General features: G+C 36.4%; 1 protein-coding gene across 2 annotated transcripts in view; it reads right to left on the reverse strand.

The window, feature by feature from the left end:
- The window catches only part of LOC127847525 (anion exchange protein 2-like), a 317,475-nt gene that overhangs the window by 220,403 nt on the left and 79,642 nt on the right, over positions 1-17,430 (reverse strand). Inside the window, exon 3 of one of the 2 annotated variants that reach the window (XM_052379530.1) lies at positions 14,811-14,879. The exons of the other annotated variant lie outside the window; for it this stretch is intronic. Coding sequence (XP_052235490.1) covers positions 14,811-14,846 — 36 coding nt within the window. The 5' untranslated portion in view covers positions 14,847-14,879. The remainder of the gene's footprint in view (positions 1-14,810; positions 14,880-17,430) is intronic. 2 annotated transcript variants of the gene reach the window in all.

A 17,430-nucleotide genomic window follows, 5' to 3' on the forward strand; every position in this document is an offset into this window, starting at 1 on the left:
ATTTAGAAGGATGGGAGAGTCCACTAGGCATAAATGGGTTAATGTGTTCCTAGAAAACTAAGATAACATGCCCTTACTACGGAGCATGTATCACCTTCAACCAAAAGCAGGAACATAAACCTTGACTTAGGTTAAAGGAAAGGCACATAAACCTTGACTTAGGTTAAAGGAAAGGCACATAAACCTTGACTTAGGTTAAAGGAAAGGCACAAAAACCTTGACTTAGGTTAAAGGAAAGGCACAAAAACCTTGACTTAGGTTAAAGGAAAGGCACAAAAACCTCGACTTAGGTTAAAGGAAAGGCACAAAAACCTTTACTTAGGTTAAAGGAAAGGCACAAAAACCTTGACTTAGGTTAAAGAAAAGGCACAAAAACCTTGACTTAGGTTAAAGGAAAGGCAAAAACCTTGACTTAGGTTAAAGGAAAGGCACAAAAACCTTGACTTAGGTTAAAGGAAAGGCACAAAAACCTTGACTTAGGTTAAAGGAAAGGCACAAAAACCTTGACTTAGGTGAAAGGAAAGGCACAAAAACCTTGACTTAGGTTAAAGGAAAGCACAAAAACCTTGACTTAGGTTAAAGGAAAGGCACAAAAAACCTTGACTTAGTTAAAGGAAGGCACAAAAACCTTGACTTAGGTTAAAGGAAAGGCACAAAAACCTTGACTTAGGTTAACAGAAAGGCACAAAAACTTGACTTAGGTTAAAGGAAAGGCACAAAAACCTTGACTTAGGTTAAAGGAAAAACTTAGGCACAAAAACCTTGACTTAGGTTAAAGGAAAGGCACAAAAACCTTGACTTAGGTTAAAGGAAAGGCACAAAAACCTTGACTTAGGTTAAAGGAAAGGCACAAAAACCTTGACTTAGGTTAAAGGAAAGGCACAAAAACCTTGAGGACCATTAAAGTATAGACACAAAAAGATTGGCTTTTTTAAAGGGCAGGAAAGCAAAACTCTGTAGATATTGTTGAAAATGTATCAACTTGTGTGATACTAGCAGTATTTGAAATCCCTATTTGAGGAGAGGTGGTGGGCAAGAATATTAACCCATTTATGCCTAGTGGACTCTTGCATCCACATAAATTGATTCAATTGATTTATTTGAAACATGGTATGTTGCATGAAATAGTGACTCTGTACTTTGTATGTCGCAATTGACATTTAATCATGGCGCTGTCATATGTTCATGGTAATACCCAGTGTATCACGACTCTGTCCTATCTACATAGTGAGTAGCATTGAATTATGGCTGTCTTTTGTACGTGGCTACGGCAATTGCTTCATGACTCTGGCCTATGTTCATGAAGATTAGCATTGAATTATGGCTGTCTTTTGTACGTTGCATTGGCAATTGCTTCATGACTCTGTCCTATCTACATGGTTAGAAGCATTGAATCATAAAGATCTGGCAATACATGTGGCCTCTAGAGTGTTAACAAGGTTTTACTTTTGCCATTATAGGAAAAATGCCCCACCCCCCGGCAGCCACGTTTTTCAAGCAACCATGACCTTTTTCGTACTTGTTTAAAATATCATTGAGATGAATATTCTGACCAAATTTCATGAAGATCGGACAATAAATGGCCTCTAGAGTATAATGAGTAGAGTAGGCAAATGTTGACACCGCAAGACACACAATGCACAATAGACGGCAGACAAAAGGCAATCACAAAAAACTCACCATGAGCACATTGTGCTCAAGGGAGCTAAAACCACACCTCTATCTCAAATTCATCCTCTCTATTTTCATGCAAAGTTATCTCCCTTACCGAATACTCTTCCTTCTCTACCTCTGGAATGGAGGCAGAAATGGAGGCACATCTAGAGGGGAAGATCAGTGACTTGGATTTCCGAGGTGTTTTGTTCTTGCTCTTCTTCTTTTTCTTCCTTTTGAGTCCTTTGGGTTCCCCCATCGCAGTAGATGCAAGACTCTTCACAGAATGGTTGTGAAGGGACTTAAGGGGAACGTGGATGTGCGGAAATGATGACCTACGGTGACCTTTGGGAAGAATTGAAATGTGCATGAAGGATCATGCAACTGTCATGGGTGGCAGGTTAAAAATTAACCAAAGTTAATGTCCATATATTTCTGCTTGACAAGGAAAACAATATTAAGAGTACACATATCTAACAATAGCCTTAAAGCAATTCACACAATAAGCTAGAGTTTAATCACCAAATTCCACAACACTCATAATTTAAAGATGCAATAACGTAACAGTGATTCTTATTGATTTATTCATATTGCATTGTTTCAACATTAATTTTACAATTTTCAGTCAGCTTATACATTACTGCTTTTTTTAACAAATTGAAAACAAATAAGTTCAAAGCCAAGATTGTACATACACACTTAAATTAAGAACAAATTAAATTTGTCTTTCAATCAAAAGTTAATTACATAGCAAACTAGGGGATCAGACATAGACATCTGAGAAAAAAAAATATTCAAGACAAATCTTGAGTTTAAACTTTGTAATTTTACAGACAGCTTAAAATCAAATCACATATATTTTCTCATTTCTTACTAGCTATTTCATTTCAATTAAAGAACAACATTTACTTCATTTGTAGTGATGGGTTTTTCTTTTTTATATCAGGGGTTTTTCTGCCTATTTTGGGAAAAGGAGTCTGACCAAATTGGGAATTTTTTATTGACAAAAATTGTCCATTTTGGGAATTTTTGCGTTGATAAAACGGCTCATTTTGGGAAAACATTGTGAATTTATCATGCTTAAATAAGTCAGAGGTTTAACAAGGGCTGTTTGTAAAACATGCATGCCCCCCATATGGGCTGTCCGTTGTAGTGGCAGCCATTGTGTGAATACGATTTTTGTCACTGTGACCTTGACCTTTGACCTAGTGACCTGAAAATCATAGGGGTCATCTGCGAGTCACGATCAATGTACCTATGAAGTGTCATGATCCTAGGCAAAAGCGTTCTTGAGTTATCATCCGAAAATCATTTTACTATTTCGGGTCACCGTGACCTTGACCTTTGACCTTGTGACCTCAAAATCAATAGGGGTCATCTGCAAGTCATGATCAATCTACCTATGAAGTTTCATGATCCTAGGCGTATGCGTTCTCGAGTTATCATCCAAAAACCATTTTACTATTTCGGGTCACCGTGACCTTGACCTTTGACCTAGTGACCTCAAAATCAATAGGGGTCATCTGCGAGTTATGATCAATCTACACATGAAGTTTCATGATCCAAGGCGTATGCATTCTTGAGTTATCATCCGGAAACCATTTTACTATTTCGGGTCACCGTGACCTTGACCTTTGACCTAGTGACCTCAAAATCAATAGAGGTCATCTGCAAGTCATGATCAATCTACCCATGAAGTTTCATGATCCTAGGCGTATGCGTTCTTGAGTTATCATTCAAAAACCATTTTACTATTTCAGGTCACCGTGACCTTGACCTTTGACCTAGTGACCTCAAAATCAATAGGGGTCATCTGCGAGTCATGATCAATGTACCTATGAAGTTTCATGATCCTAGGCCCAAGCGTTCTTGAGTTATCGTCTGACAACCACCTGGTGGACGGACCGACCGACAGACAGACCGACCGACCGACCGACAGACCGACATGAGCAAAGCAATATACCCCCTCTTCTTCGAAGGGGGGCATAACAAATTTTTGTTGTTGTTATTTTGACATTTAATGAAGGTAAGCATCAGTTAATGAGTAAGTTTGGTTTGTGTGAATGTGCTGTGAAATGGGGAGCACAGCAGGTTCATGGTGCTGAATCCTCGCTCAACCACAGCAGTGCTTGTTGGTATGATACACATCAGCTAGACGAGTTGGAATATTAATAAACTAATAATCATCAGTCATAAGACACTTCTTTCTAAAAAAAATTGGAAATCGGGAATTTTTGTTAAAATTTTGGTTTAGGATCAGGTCCGTTTGCATTGGGAATGCCTCCGTTTTCCGGAGGCGCAGGCAGTGCTCAAAAACCCCTGTATATTGTCATTAGCAAATACAATTAGTTTTCCATGATCACGCTATGTCTACGATATTACCACTGAAATTTTATTCCATCTTTCTTGCGATATCTAATTCCATCGTACTTATGATATCATATTCCATCAAAACAATAATGTTGCAATATACCTTAATCGTGATATCATATTCCATCATACTAACAATATCGTATTCCATCATACTAACAATATCATATTCATTCTTTCTATTTCATATTCTATCTAAAAAATAATATCATATATCATCTTACTTGTGATATTGTATTCCAATGTTACTTGTGATATCATATATCATCTTATGATATCATATTCCATCTTACTTGTGATAGTATATTCTATCTTACTTGTGATATCATATTCCATCTTACTTGAGATATCATATATCATCTTACTTGTGATATCATATTCCTCCAGACACCTCTCACTTGCAGGGACTGGAACCTCCAAGCTGGAGCGTTCCCAGGGAAGGCATTCCGCATTGCTGGCAATTAAAGCTGTCAGCGAAATACTGTAAGACAAACATGGAAGACAACAATTAATGTAACTTACTGAAAATTAGATGTCAGCGATATTCTGTAAACAAACATTGATGACAACAATAAATGTACCTTGCTGAAAATTAGATCTGTCAGCCATATTCTGTAAGACAATCATGGCAGACAACGATAAATGTTCCTGTAATGGCCAGCATACCAAGAATAGACAATGCAGGAGCCCAAGGCCCCTTAATTTTTTGCTGAGTCTCTGACTGGTGCGAGAATCTACTAATTCCTTACATACCAAAGCACTGAAAGGGACAAGTTCACAGATGTTTGCGCTTTTGAAAAATATCATTAAGTCTATTAACTGAAACTGAAAACTTAAAATTGAAATGTTTTAAATTATTTTAAATAGTTACAGCAAGAGAGCTAGCTGTTTACCTAACATGACCCAGTTTAAAACTAGGCAGACATATTATTGGGACAAATGTCCTGCCTTAGTTTCATTAACATTGAACTAAAAACGTAACTTCTAGAGAGTTATCCAGTCTTACCTAAATCTATACAAGGAAAACTACCAACTTCCCAATCAGCCTTTTTTTTAAAACAAGACTGAACCATAACTTCTTGCAGCTGAGATATTATTAGAACAAATCTTTACAACCAAGTTGGATTCAGGAAAATAAACAAAGGGCAACTTCTATGAAGTTAACAAGCATTTGCTTAAATTTTACTTATTGGACTAGTTTTGTACTTCATGTGCCCTTGTTTCAAACTTGGCCAAGATTTCATTGGAACACATATCTCTTTCAGTGCGGGAACCGAATTTTGAAGGCCTTTGCAAACAGTTTGGATCCAGATGAGACGCCACAGAATGTGGCGTCTCATCAGGATCCGAACTGTTTGCTATTCTGATAGTATTCTTTGAAAAAAATCGAAGAAAATGCTAATTTTAGAAATTCAGCAGACAACATTTTAGCAGAAGACAAATTTCCCAGCATGCAAAGGGTTAAAAGGTTTAAACCCGTAAGCACTCAAGTGCAGCTTTGAATGACTCACAATTTGACCTTATTATGACAGAATTGTTGTAATTTTGCATATTTATGGGGCTTGATGAAAAATTAGTAGCTAAATAGAAATTGCCTTTAGACAAATTTTCTTGTATCATGTGTAGCCTATGGTTATTTTAGCCCTTTGCATGCTGGGAAATTTGTCGTCTGCTAAAATGTTGTCTGCTAAATTTCTAAAATTAGCATTTTATTTGATTTTTTTTTAAAGAAACCTATCAGAATAGCAAACAGTTTGGATCCTGATGAGACGCCACATTCTGTGGCGTCTCATCTGGATCCAAACTGTTTGCAAAGGCCTTCAAAATTCGGTTCCCACACTGAAAGGGTTAAGACAAATTTTCTTGTATTATGTGTGGCCTATGGTTATTTTAGGAACTGGGCAGAGTAAGCCCAAGTTTCAGAAATACGTGCTATTTTTGACAGAAAGCGGCCTTTATTCTTTCCCAATCAGATACCAGGTGGAAGTGACCACCATAAAACCAGAACAGTCTGCGAGTAAATGGCAGGCAGATACAAGGTGAAAGTGACTTTATGTGACCACCATAAAAACCAGAACAGCCTGCATGTAAAGGGTGAAAGTGACTATATGTGACCACCATAAAACCAGAACAGCCTGCGAGTAAATGTGACCACCATAAAACCAGAACAGCCTGCGAGTAAATGGCGTGAAAGTGACTAAATGTGACCACCATAAAACCAGAACAGCCTGCGAGTAAATGGTTAAAGTGACTATATGTGACCACCATAAAACCAGAACAGCCTGCGAGTAAAAGGCAGATACAAGGTGAAAGTGACTATATGTGACCACCATAAAACCAGAACAGCCTGCGAGTAAATGGCTATATGTGACCACCATAATAACCAGAACAGCCTGCGAGTAAATGGCAGGCTGTTCAGGTTTATGTTGTTTGCTGCTCAAAAGTATCTTGAAAATCAAGCCCCTAAAACTTGAATACATAAAGTCTTGGATTGTATTTGATTTTCTAATGGCCTACAAACAGTCAAAAATCTGTATAGAGTCGGTAAACATTAACCCATTACCACTTAGATACTTATTTTAACGGCATTTGTAGTCCCTTAGAAATTTATATTAATTAAATACCTTTTCTTACAAGAGTCAAGTTTAAAGGCTTCATTTCCAACCCTTAGACTGAGGAGCAGCAAACAGCATAAAACCTAAACAGTCTGCGAGTAACTCACAGGCTGTTCTGTTTTTATGCTGGTTGCAAAAGCCATTTTAACTTGCTTCTTAAGGAGAAAAATTTTAACAGAGCAATTCAATTCCCACTGCACCTACCCTGGTGATTGTTTCGATACATGTTTTCAATGTCCTCAATGTCGACTGCTGAGTGTTCCAGAGTCTGGACTGGATCCATGTCCAGGTGAACGACAGTCCGCTCTCTGACGGACCCACTGCAATGCTGGCCTTGCGCACCTGGCGACCAGAGGGTTAAACATTTACAATCTCCATCAGACTGGATATGTCACTTATCAGCATCATCATTATCATCATCATTATCATCATCATCATCATCATCATCATCATCATCATCATCATCATCCATCATCATCATCATCATCATCATCATCATCATCATCATCATCACCACCACCACCACCACCACCACCACCACCATCATCATACATCATCATCATCATCATCATCATCATCACCACCACACCACCACCACCACAACACCCCACACCACCACCACACCATCATCATCATTATCATCATCTTCATCATTGTCACCATCATTTCCATCAAAAATCTTCATCACAAATCACCATTATTATACAGCAACAACAGCAACAGATGCAGGATGAACAGCATTTGCAGTAGTGGCCATTAAATCTTACATTCACATGAATTTTTTAAACAATCAAAATTCCCAAATGGCTACATAACACTATGACACAGACTACATAACACTATATTTCAGCCTACATAACACTTTACCAGGCCACATAAGATTATAACACAGGCTACATACCACTTTAATACAGGCTACATAACAATATAGCAAAGGCTACAAACATTATTGTCTTCAGCAGCAGCAGCAGTTGCAGCAATGGAAAAATAACTGTCAAACCAATTTTTCAAACAACTACTATTTCAAAACAGATGTATAGCACTTTCACGCAGGCTACATACCTGGGAGCCAGGCTGATCGTACGGAGTGCCCCCAGCAGACATGTCTGACTCTGCGCTAGGGCTGCGGAGCAGGGGCTCATCAGTGTACTACAGGGAAGAAAGCATTTCAGAAATAAAGTCACAAAAACACATTATAATCTATCCACCAAAAGCCTACTGTATGAGGCTTATCTCCATCACAGTTGTAATGAATATTCACCAACCATGCTGCACTCATAACATTTGTAACAAGACTATTGCCAAGCAATATATGTCCCCTACCAGCTCCACCATTGTCAGATATATAATTTGTGTTATATTTGTTGCCATAGCAACCAGAATTTTTGGCATAGGAACAAAATGAAATGATGTGCATAATGTCCTTATTGCCATCTATCCATGCTTCAAGTATCATGAAAAAATATTAAGAACTTTTAACATTATCGCAGGATCCAGAAAAGTATGACAGACTGACGGAGTGACGGACACACAGAGCGCAAACCAGAAGTCCCCTCTGGTGAAACCGGTAGGGGACAAAAAGCAGAATGAAATCAAAGAGCTGTTAAAGAAACTGTGAGTAGAATAAGAAAATCTTTAAAAGATATTCATCAATAATTGTAAAAATATGAAAGCTCAAAATCAACAATTTTATATAATTGAATGTAGTTTAATAAAAAACTAAATAATGCTAGACAAACCAACCGTTTATCTTTTATCCCTCATAAATCAATTATTTAATTTACTTTAAAAGTGTGTGCATAAAATGTTTATAAAGTTTTTACGATATATATTAGGGTATAGTGATTTTTTTCTGCTTTATATTTTACAGCCTGTGCCTTTTGGATTGGGAAAAATAGCGCAATTTATCTTGAACTTTGAAAACATTATTAATATGATTATTAATAGCACTATTTTAATTGTTAATCAGTGCATGTTTGACTACATTCAAAAATTGATAATATAAAAGTGCTTTGGCATTATATGGTGATATCATTAACTAACAAACAAACAATTATAGTTTTTTGAAAAAGTTTAACAACTTTTGGGGGGAAAATTTGGCAAGATGTTTGGGGGAAAATGTAACTTTTTGCCTTTCGGAAACAGCCTGTAAGTCGCTGCAATTTGAGAGGAAAAAATCACTGGGTATTTATATATAAATTGAATAATGATTGACTTAGATCGAACACTAGTACAACAAACATGCATAATTTATGTACTATTGACTTACTAAGACCAAGCAATTTATAAGACTATTCTAAGAAATGCAAGAAATTAACCCTTTGCATGCTGGGAAATATGTTGTCTGCTAAAATGTCTTCTGCTGAATTTTAAAAATTAGCATTTTCTTCGATTTTTTTTCTAAGAATACTATCAGAATAGCAAACAGTTTGGATCCCGATGAGACGCCACGTTCTGTGGCATCTCATCTGGATCCAAACTGTTTGCAAAGGCCTTCAAAATACGGTTCCAGCACTGAAAGGGTTTACATTTACGCCAGTATTGCTAACATAGCATTAAACCTTGCATAAAATAGAAAGTTCAGAAGAAAATCAAATCATATTTCAATTACAAATACAAATGCCTTTATCTCTACACATACACTTCTATTTTGAAAAAATCACAGATTAAAACATTCATTGGAAATTTGGAATAGGATTTGGGGGAAAAAGGGCACTTTTTGAGATCGGGTGTGTAAGAAAAACATTTGCATCATTTAGGTAAGTTTTGAAAAGTCTGTAACTTCTAAGATGCAACACAACGCAAACAAAATAACAAGAGCATAATGGAAACTTTCAATTGCAATATCAAATGCAACAGTTTTAAACTTTAGTGACATCAGTGCAATTAACACTGTAACTCCAATATAACGCACATGACGGATCCAAGCCATGAACCCATATACAAATGATTTTCTGAAAATAAGGCTTAAGTTAATGTCCGTGACATTTTCAATAAGATTTTGGCAGACAATATTTAAGTTTTTATCATCTACAAAAAAAAATGAAATGAAGCGGGCATAAATTAACTTTTCAAAATTGTCAATCTTATAAATGAATTAAAAGATTGATAGCATATAAACTGTAGCACCATAATCATGTCAAACACTGACAGGGACATGCGAGTTTTCACACATATGTTTGCATACAACGATATATTATGCCGTAACTGTTGAATGCTTTTGATTAGCCTCCAATAGATTATTATAGATATATTAATAGGACATATCAAAGCGCGTAAATATTATTTAATTACCTGAAAACGTATGGATAGAAAAATGAGTTTGGAGAAAAAAATGGGAGTCGAGACCCCCACAAATTATTCCCCGTTGCAATTGACAGCGTTCTATTGGATTTACAGTGCATATAAAGAATTCATTCTAACAATAGAAACACAAGTGCTATTTATAGAACACATTCTATATTTAGAAACTTACATCCTCATGGTTACCAGTTGAATGAAGATCAGATACAGTTTTTTCATCAATTGTTGCATCATTATCCTATGCAGCATGGTATATGTATAGATATTACAAATAATGCTAAACAATCACACATAATAATAACTTCTTCATGTAATTTTTTGGTCTTTCTATTTTAAGTTCATTAACCCTTTCCCCCATAAGAAGCAAAGTAAAAATGGCTTTTGCAACCAGCATAAAACCAGAATAGCCTGCGAGATGGCAGTCTGTTCAGGTTTTATGCTGTTTGCTGCTCATCAGTAACTAAGGGTTAGAAATGAAGCCCTTAAAACTTGAATTTTGTAAGAAAGATTTTTAATTAAATGTAAATTTGCAAGGGACTACAAATGCGTCAAAAACATATCTATGTTGGAAAGGGTTAATGATGCTTTATTCTGATGTTGTTGTTGTTTATATTTTTCCGGGTTTTCATGTTTTTTGTTTTAGGTTAGAGCAACTCGCCCTTGAGTTGATTTGCCTTTGAGTAGGACATTTTTATCTTTGTAGTATGAACAGGGATCATCTTTTCCCGCAACATCAATCGGTCTGGATATAAATGGGGAAAAGTATCCGAAAATTTATATCCGAAATCATGACAAATTACGTAAAAATATATACCATTGATTTTGCCTTTCATGAAAGTGGTATAATAAATGTACAAGTAAAATTCCCTCAGGCATTATTTTTTAAACGGAACATACGACTTTTCTCAACCGGTTTTATCATTTGCTATTTCATGATGTTTTGTTATATTTATGATGTTGTTTTGTTTGCTGTTTTATAAGTCTTTTTTGATCGTTGTCAATCTGTGCAAATCTATACCGATGTTTTAAATCGTTGTCGACTCGATAATAGCTTACAAACATGCACTGAACCAAACAAATGATTTTACATAGGTTGGCTACTGACAATAGCAAAACCAAATAAATAAGAAATAATTCGTGTACATTATAGTCTGTTGTCAAATAACCCACGGCTGATACTTTAGATGCGTAGGGATTAAATCACGAGTGCGAAGCCACACATCTAATTTTCCGGTTGCGGGTTATTCAACAACAAACTATAAAGTACACAAATTATTTTGATTATAACACACTTTTTACTAAATATTCATACAATGTATATTATTTTTCTTGTGTACTATTTTATGTGAAGTTCGCTCATAAAAATAACTTTCGGCTGTTCTGTCGATCAGATCCGCGACTTTCATTCATAATTATATTACCGGATTATTACGCTGGTGGAAAATGTATTGGCATGTTTTGTTTAGTTACAGCGCGTGCTTTCAGTGTATAAGGCCCGCCCAGAATTATTGCAGAATAACCCATAGACGATTTTCTACTTTGTTTACATGAAAGTTTTCATGTGCCGTATTAGAATCTTTTTTTCCCAGATATTATTAAATTTATTTTAGTTTACAGTGATCACAATGCATTACAATCGCAACATATTGTTTTGTATCTCATGCGCGTCAATTAACATCGAAGACCGACTACAATTAAACCAGTGCGCGCAGTCACCTTATCAGGCAAAACTAATTTCGGACGCGTCTTTAATCCGCTGTTCACAAGTTTTTAGTTTAAACTTATTTATTTTAGCTCGATTGCGTCGAAAGCCTTAGGCTTATATAAACGCTCTCGAGTCTGTTTCCTGGGCCTAGAACCAGTACTAAGTGTCTTTGGAGGAGATCTAAAGAACGCTCCCACGGTGGGGATCGAACCCGTGACCTCCCGGTCGCAAGGCGGACACCATATCCATTACACCACAGCAGCAAGTTTTTGATTCTTGGTCTGACATGCATTAAAGCGGTCCTGACCGGTTTAGAGACTGTTTGGGATTTTCAATTGGTCTTTCATGACCCCAATCGGTCTAGGACCGACAAAACCGAAAAAATATGATCCCTGAGTATGAGCACATAAGTTTTCTTTGACATGAATTGATACTGAAACACACATTTTACCCTTTGTACTCAAAAATAATTAAAGTTCTAAATAAAATGTTATCAAATATTTTCTCACGATAAGCTTTGGATATGTTTAAAGAATTAATAACTTCTATTGACGATAATTTAAGAAATTTCATTTATCAATCATCCTTTAACCATCTGGATTGTGGCCAGATGCATTTCAAAGCATTTACCAATTACTGTTTATTGAAAACATTACCAACGCAATCCGCACTTATGGCAAACATGAGTTTATAGGCAGAGGCAAGCGGAACAAAATTAACCGCAAAATAATTCCATCAACTCGACCTAATTTAAAAAGAATCCAGTTGCTCACAAACAACAAGCATCACATAATGTTATATAATCTTTTTATATATGCACTTTGCTGCATCTCCACTAGTGCTACATATTTTTCAGTTGTTGTAAAGTTTGAATAGACACTAGACTATGCCATTTGTCTTTTTTTTTAAACTTCCATCAACACGTTGACACTTTAATAAACATCAATTCAACACAGGACTGTAGCTGCTTATATTTTAATAGCTTTAAACACAGGGAATGGATAACCTTATCAGTCCCTGAGACAAATACGTGTGAGTGTTAAGAGTGAATGTGTTCAGATTTTGGGCGAATTTAGTGGGTATTGAAAATCAACTATTTTCAACAAAAATGAGCTGGGAACTAAATAATTAGTTGAACAAGAGATGTGTTTGTCAGAAACACAATGCCCCCGATTGCCTCGCTTTGAAATAAAATTTCAATATATCATTTGGCAGGTTTAGAAATTATCTCCCTTTTAAAGCTTATTACTTCCCTTGGATTGTATTTTTTTACTTTTGACCTTGAAGGATGACCTTGACCTTTCACCACTCAAAATGTGCAGCTTCATGAGATACACATGCATGCTAAATATCAAGTTGCTTTCTCAATATTGCAAATTTTGTTATGGCCAATATTTAAGTTTTTGGACAGACGGACGGACGGACGGACGGACGGACAGAAAGACAGACAGACAGTTCAACAGCTATATGCCACCCTACCGAGTGCATAAAAATTAGCTGGGAACCAAATAATTATTTGAAAAATAGATAAATAATATAGGATACTAGAAGCCTGCATCTGTTGGGTCCCGACATGTATCAGGGAGCTTGAAATTATAGAATTGTATGGTTTACCTGTACGACTCAAGGGCGAGTTACCCTATGTTAACAACACAGCTAAATTGGAAACTGTAACTCATATTTAAATAAGAGAAATATACACATATAATTTGCTTCAATTTCATATAAAGTCTGTAAAAGATGAAAAAGTCTTGACTGAAATATCTCCAAAATCTATCAATATTAATGATAAAAGTAATGTTTAAATTTCATTTTAAGCGATACATTCTTCAAATATTAATTATACACATGGATTTTCACTCAACACAAATCAACATAAGTAAATTTAAATCCATGTATGATTATTATGCATTTTGATGTAATTGGTTTCGCTTAATGCTTATTGATGATTTAATGACATTTTGACAAACATTTATCATTAATCTCTGATGATAATTTTCAAGCAGTTTTACCTGTTATAACCACTTCAAAGTCAAGCGAAAATCAACATGCTTTGCGCAAATAATGCTTAAAAAATCCATTTCTCATTTGAAATGTGAAGTCACTAAATTGTTTATTTTAACCCTTTCTCGCTAAGAAGCAAAGAAAACGAGGCCTGTTTGTAAAACATGCATGCCCCCCATATGGGCTGTCCGTTGTAGTGGCAGCCATTGTGTGAATACGTTTTTTGTCACTGTGACCTTGACCTTTGACCTAGTGACCTGAAAATCAATAGGGGTCATCTGCGAGTCACGACCAATGTACCTATGAAGTGTCATGATCCTAGGCAAAAGCGTTCTTGAGTAATCATCCAAAAATCATTTTACTATTTCGGGTCACCGTGACCTTGACATTTGACCTAGTGACCTCAAAATCAATAGGGGTCATCTGCGAGTCATGATCAATCTACCCATGAAGTTTCATGATCCTAGGGGTATGCGTTCTTGAGTTATCATCCGGAAACCATTTTACTATTTCGGGTCACCGTGACCTTGACCTTTGACCTAGTGACCTCAATATCAATAGGGGTCATCTGCGAGTCATGATCAATCTACCCATGAAGTTTCATGATCCTAGGCGTATGCATTCTTGAGTTATCATCCGGAAAACATTTTACTATTTCGGGTCACCGTGACTTTGACCTTTGACCTAGTGACCTTAAAATCAATAGGAGTCATCTGTGAGTCATGATCAATCTACCCATGAAGTTTCATGATCCTAGGCGTATGCGTTCTTGAGTTATCATCCGGAAACCATTTTACTATTTCGGGTCACCGTGACCTTGACCTTTGACCTAGTGACCTCAATATCAATAGGGGTCATCTGCAAGTCATGATCAATGTACCTATGAAGTTTCATGATCCTAGGCCCAAGCTTTCTTGAGTTATCATCTGACAACCACCTGGTGGGCGGACCGACAGACCGACCGACCGACATGAGCAAAGCAATATACCCCCTCTTCTTCGAAGGGGGGCATAAAAAATGACTAAATGCAACTAGCACAAATCCAGAACAGCCTGCAAGTAGCTTGCAGTCTGTTCAGGTTTTATGCTGTTTGCTGCTCATTAGAATTCAGGGTTGGAAATGAAGCCATTTAAATTTGAATCTAGTAAAAAAGGTCTTACAATCACATCGAAGTCTCTTTTTCTTCTACTGGACATAGTTCACTTCCAAGAAAATTGACTCAGGCTGACCTGGAAAAGACACATTAAAAGGGAACCTTAACTGTTGACAGCCCATATATCTTACTTTGTAGAAAATACTGGTTACACATAACTTATTATAATACAAAAATAGGGTGCCCAAACACACAAACATCACACATTTGGCTTAACTTTCTATAATATTTTTACTAAATCATTCATACTTGGACCGAATACCGTGACATTTAAAACTGCTGCCAAAGTATGCGTGGCTTTAAGCATTCTATTATGTTTGTTGTGAAAGACCATCCCAATTAATGTACTACAATTAATTGCCATTTATTTTTTATTTTTTAGCAAATTCAACTATGAACAAGAGCACCGCCTTGCGGGTGCAGACCGCTCATCTATTTTCTTTTTAAAGGTGAAGGGACTCTCATTTTCAATCACAAAGGAGGGAGGGGTGGAGTGAAGAGCGGTGCATTGTGTGGGGGTGTGGACATTTATTACATTTTCTTCCAAAAATGCGAAAAAAAGGAAAAAAAATCGGGGGGGGGGGGGTGGGGTGGGGGGGGGGTGGGGGGGGGGGGTGGGGGGGGGTGGGGGGGGGGATTCTTGGGTACGATGGTTGGACGGTATTTCAAACATAAAATAATAAAAATAAATATTTGTGTTTTTAAACCGTTTCATAAAAAAAAATTGGGGGGGGGGGGGTGAGGTGGGGGGTATAGTGTGAGGGTGTGGTGGTAATTTGTGAGATGATCTTAAAAAAAAAAAATAAAAAATAAAAAATAGGGGGGAGGGGGGGTGGGGGGGGGATTCTTGGGTGCGATGGTTGGACGGTATTTCAAACATTAAATAATAAAATAAATAGTTTTGTTTTTTAACCGTTTAAAAAAAAAATTTGGGAGGGAGTGGGGTGGGGTGGGGGGTATAGTGTGAGGGTGTGGTGGGCATTTGTGAGATGATCTTAAAAAAAAAAAAAAAAAAAAAAAAAAAATAGGGGGGGGGGGGGGTTGGGGGGGGGCACGGGCGATGGTTTGGGTGGAGTCTATTGTGGTATGTCAGGTAAGAGTAGTTTTGTCAAAGTATCAATCAAATCTAATCATAAATAAAGAAGTTATGGCAATTTTAGAGAAATTTAATAATTTGACCTTAAAAGTCAAGGTCATTCAAAGGTCAAGGTAAAATTCAACTTGCCAGGTACAGTAACCTCATGATAGCATGAAAGTATTTGAAGTTTCAAAGCAATAGCCTTGATACTTAAGAAGTAAAGTGGATCGAAACACAAAATTTAACCATATATTCAAAGTTACTAAGTCAAAAAAGGGCCATAATTCCGTAAAAATGACATCCAGAGTTATGCAACTTTTCCTTTTACTGTACCCTTATGATAGTTTGCGAGTGTTCCAAGTATGAAAGCAATATCTATGATACTTTAGGGGTAAAGTGGACCAAAACACAAAACTTAACCAAACTTTCAATTTTCTAAGTATAAAGGGCCCATAATTCCGTCCAAATGCCAGTCAGAGTTACATAACTTTGCCTGCACAGTCCCCTTACGGTAGTTAGTAAGTGTTGCAAGTATGAAAGCAATAGCTTTGATACTTAAGGAATAAAATGGACCTTAACACAAAACTTAACCAAAATTTTCAATTTTCTAAGTATAAAAAGGGCACATAATTCTGTCAAAATGCACGCCAGAGTTATCTAACTTTGCCTGCCCAGTCCCCTCATGATAGTAAGTAAGTGTACCAAGTTTGAATGCAATAGCATTGATACTTTCTGAAAAAAGTGGACCTAAACGCAAAACTTAACCAAAATTTTCAATTTTCTAAGTATAAAAAGGGCACATATTTCAGTCAAAATGCACGCCAGAGTTATCTAACTTTGCCTGCCCAGTCCCCTCATGATAGTAAGTAAGTGTACCAAGTTTGAATGCAATAGCATTGATACTTTCTGAGAAAAGTGGACCTAAACGCAAAACTTAACCAGACGCCGACGCAGACGCCGACGCCGACGCCAAGGTGATGACAATAGCTCATAATTTTTTTTCAAAAAATAGATGAGCTTAAAATACAACTTAATGTCATGGTTACTGAAAAAATGTTGTTTTAAAAGAAAGATATTTTTCATATAGCGGCATTTTTTAGATATGAATATGCAGATCCAAAAGTAATAAACCTAACTGAGTAATGTATTAAAAGCATACATACTACATACGCTTACAACTATTTTTAATTATCCATTATTGTATTGTGAATCTAAGAGAAGACCAGTCATGATACTCTCAAATTGGGAACATAAATAGTGTCTCTATTTGTAAGTATATGTATGTAGTATAAATTCATGTCAATTAAATGCCTAACCCAACTTTCTATATAAGTAATCAATTCTTAAGGGCACCTAGTTATTCACTTTTATGTAACTAGTCTATTGCTATCTATTGCTATAGCAACACGTTGTATTCCCTGGACCAAGATTGATTCATTCTCTATCATTTGGGCACACTTTTATTACTAACATGCTTTTCTTAATGTGAAGCAGGAGTGATCGCTACCATATCAGTATAATAATTTTATATCTTTCCATTGTTTATGTA

The sequence above is a fragment of the Dreissena polymorpha genome, chromosome 10 (assembly GCF_020536995.1).
Source record: "Dreissena polymorpha isolate Duluth1 chromosome 10, UMN_Dpol_1.0, whole genome shotgun sequence".
Taxonomy (NCBI): domain Eukaryota; kingdom Metazoa; phylum Mollusca; class Bivalvia; order Myida; family Dreissenidae; genus Dreissena; species Dreissena polymorpha.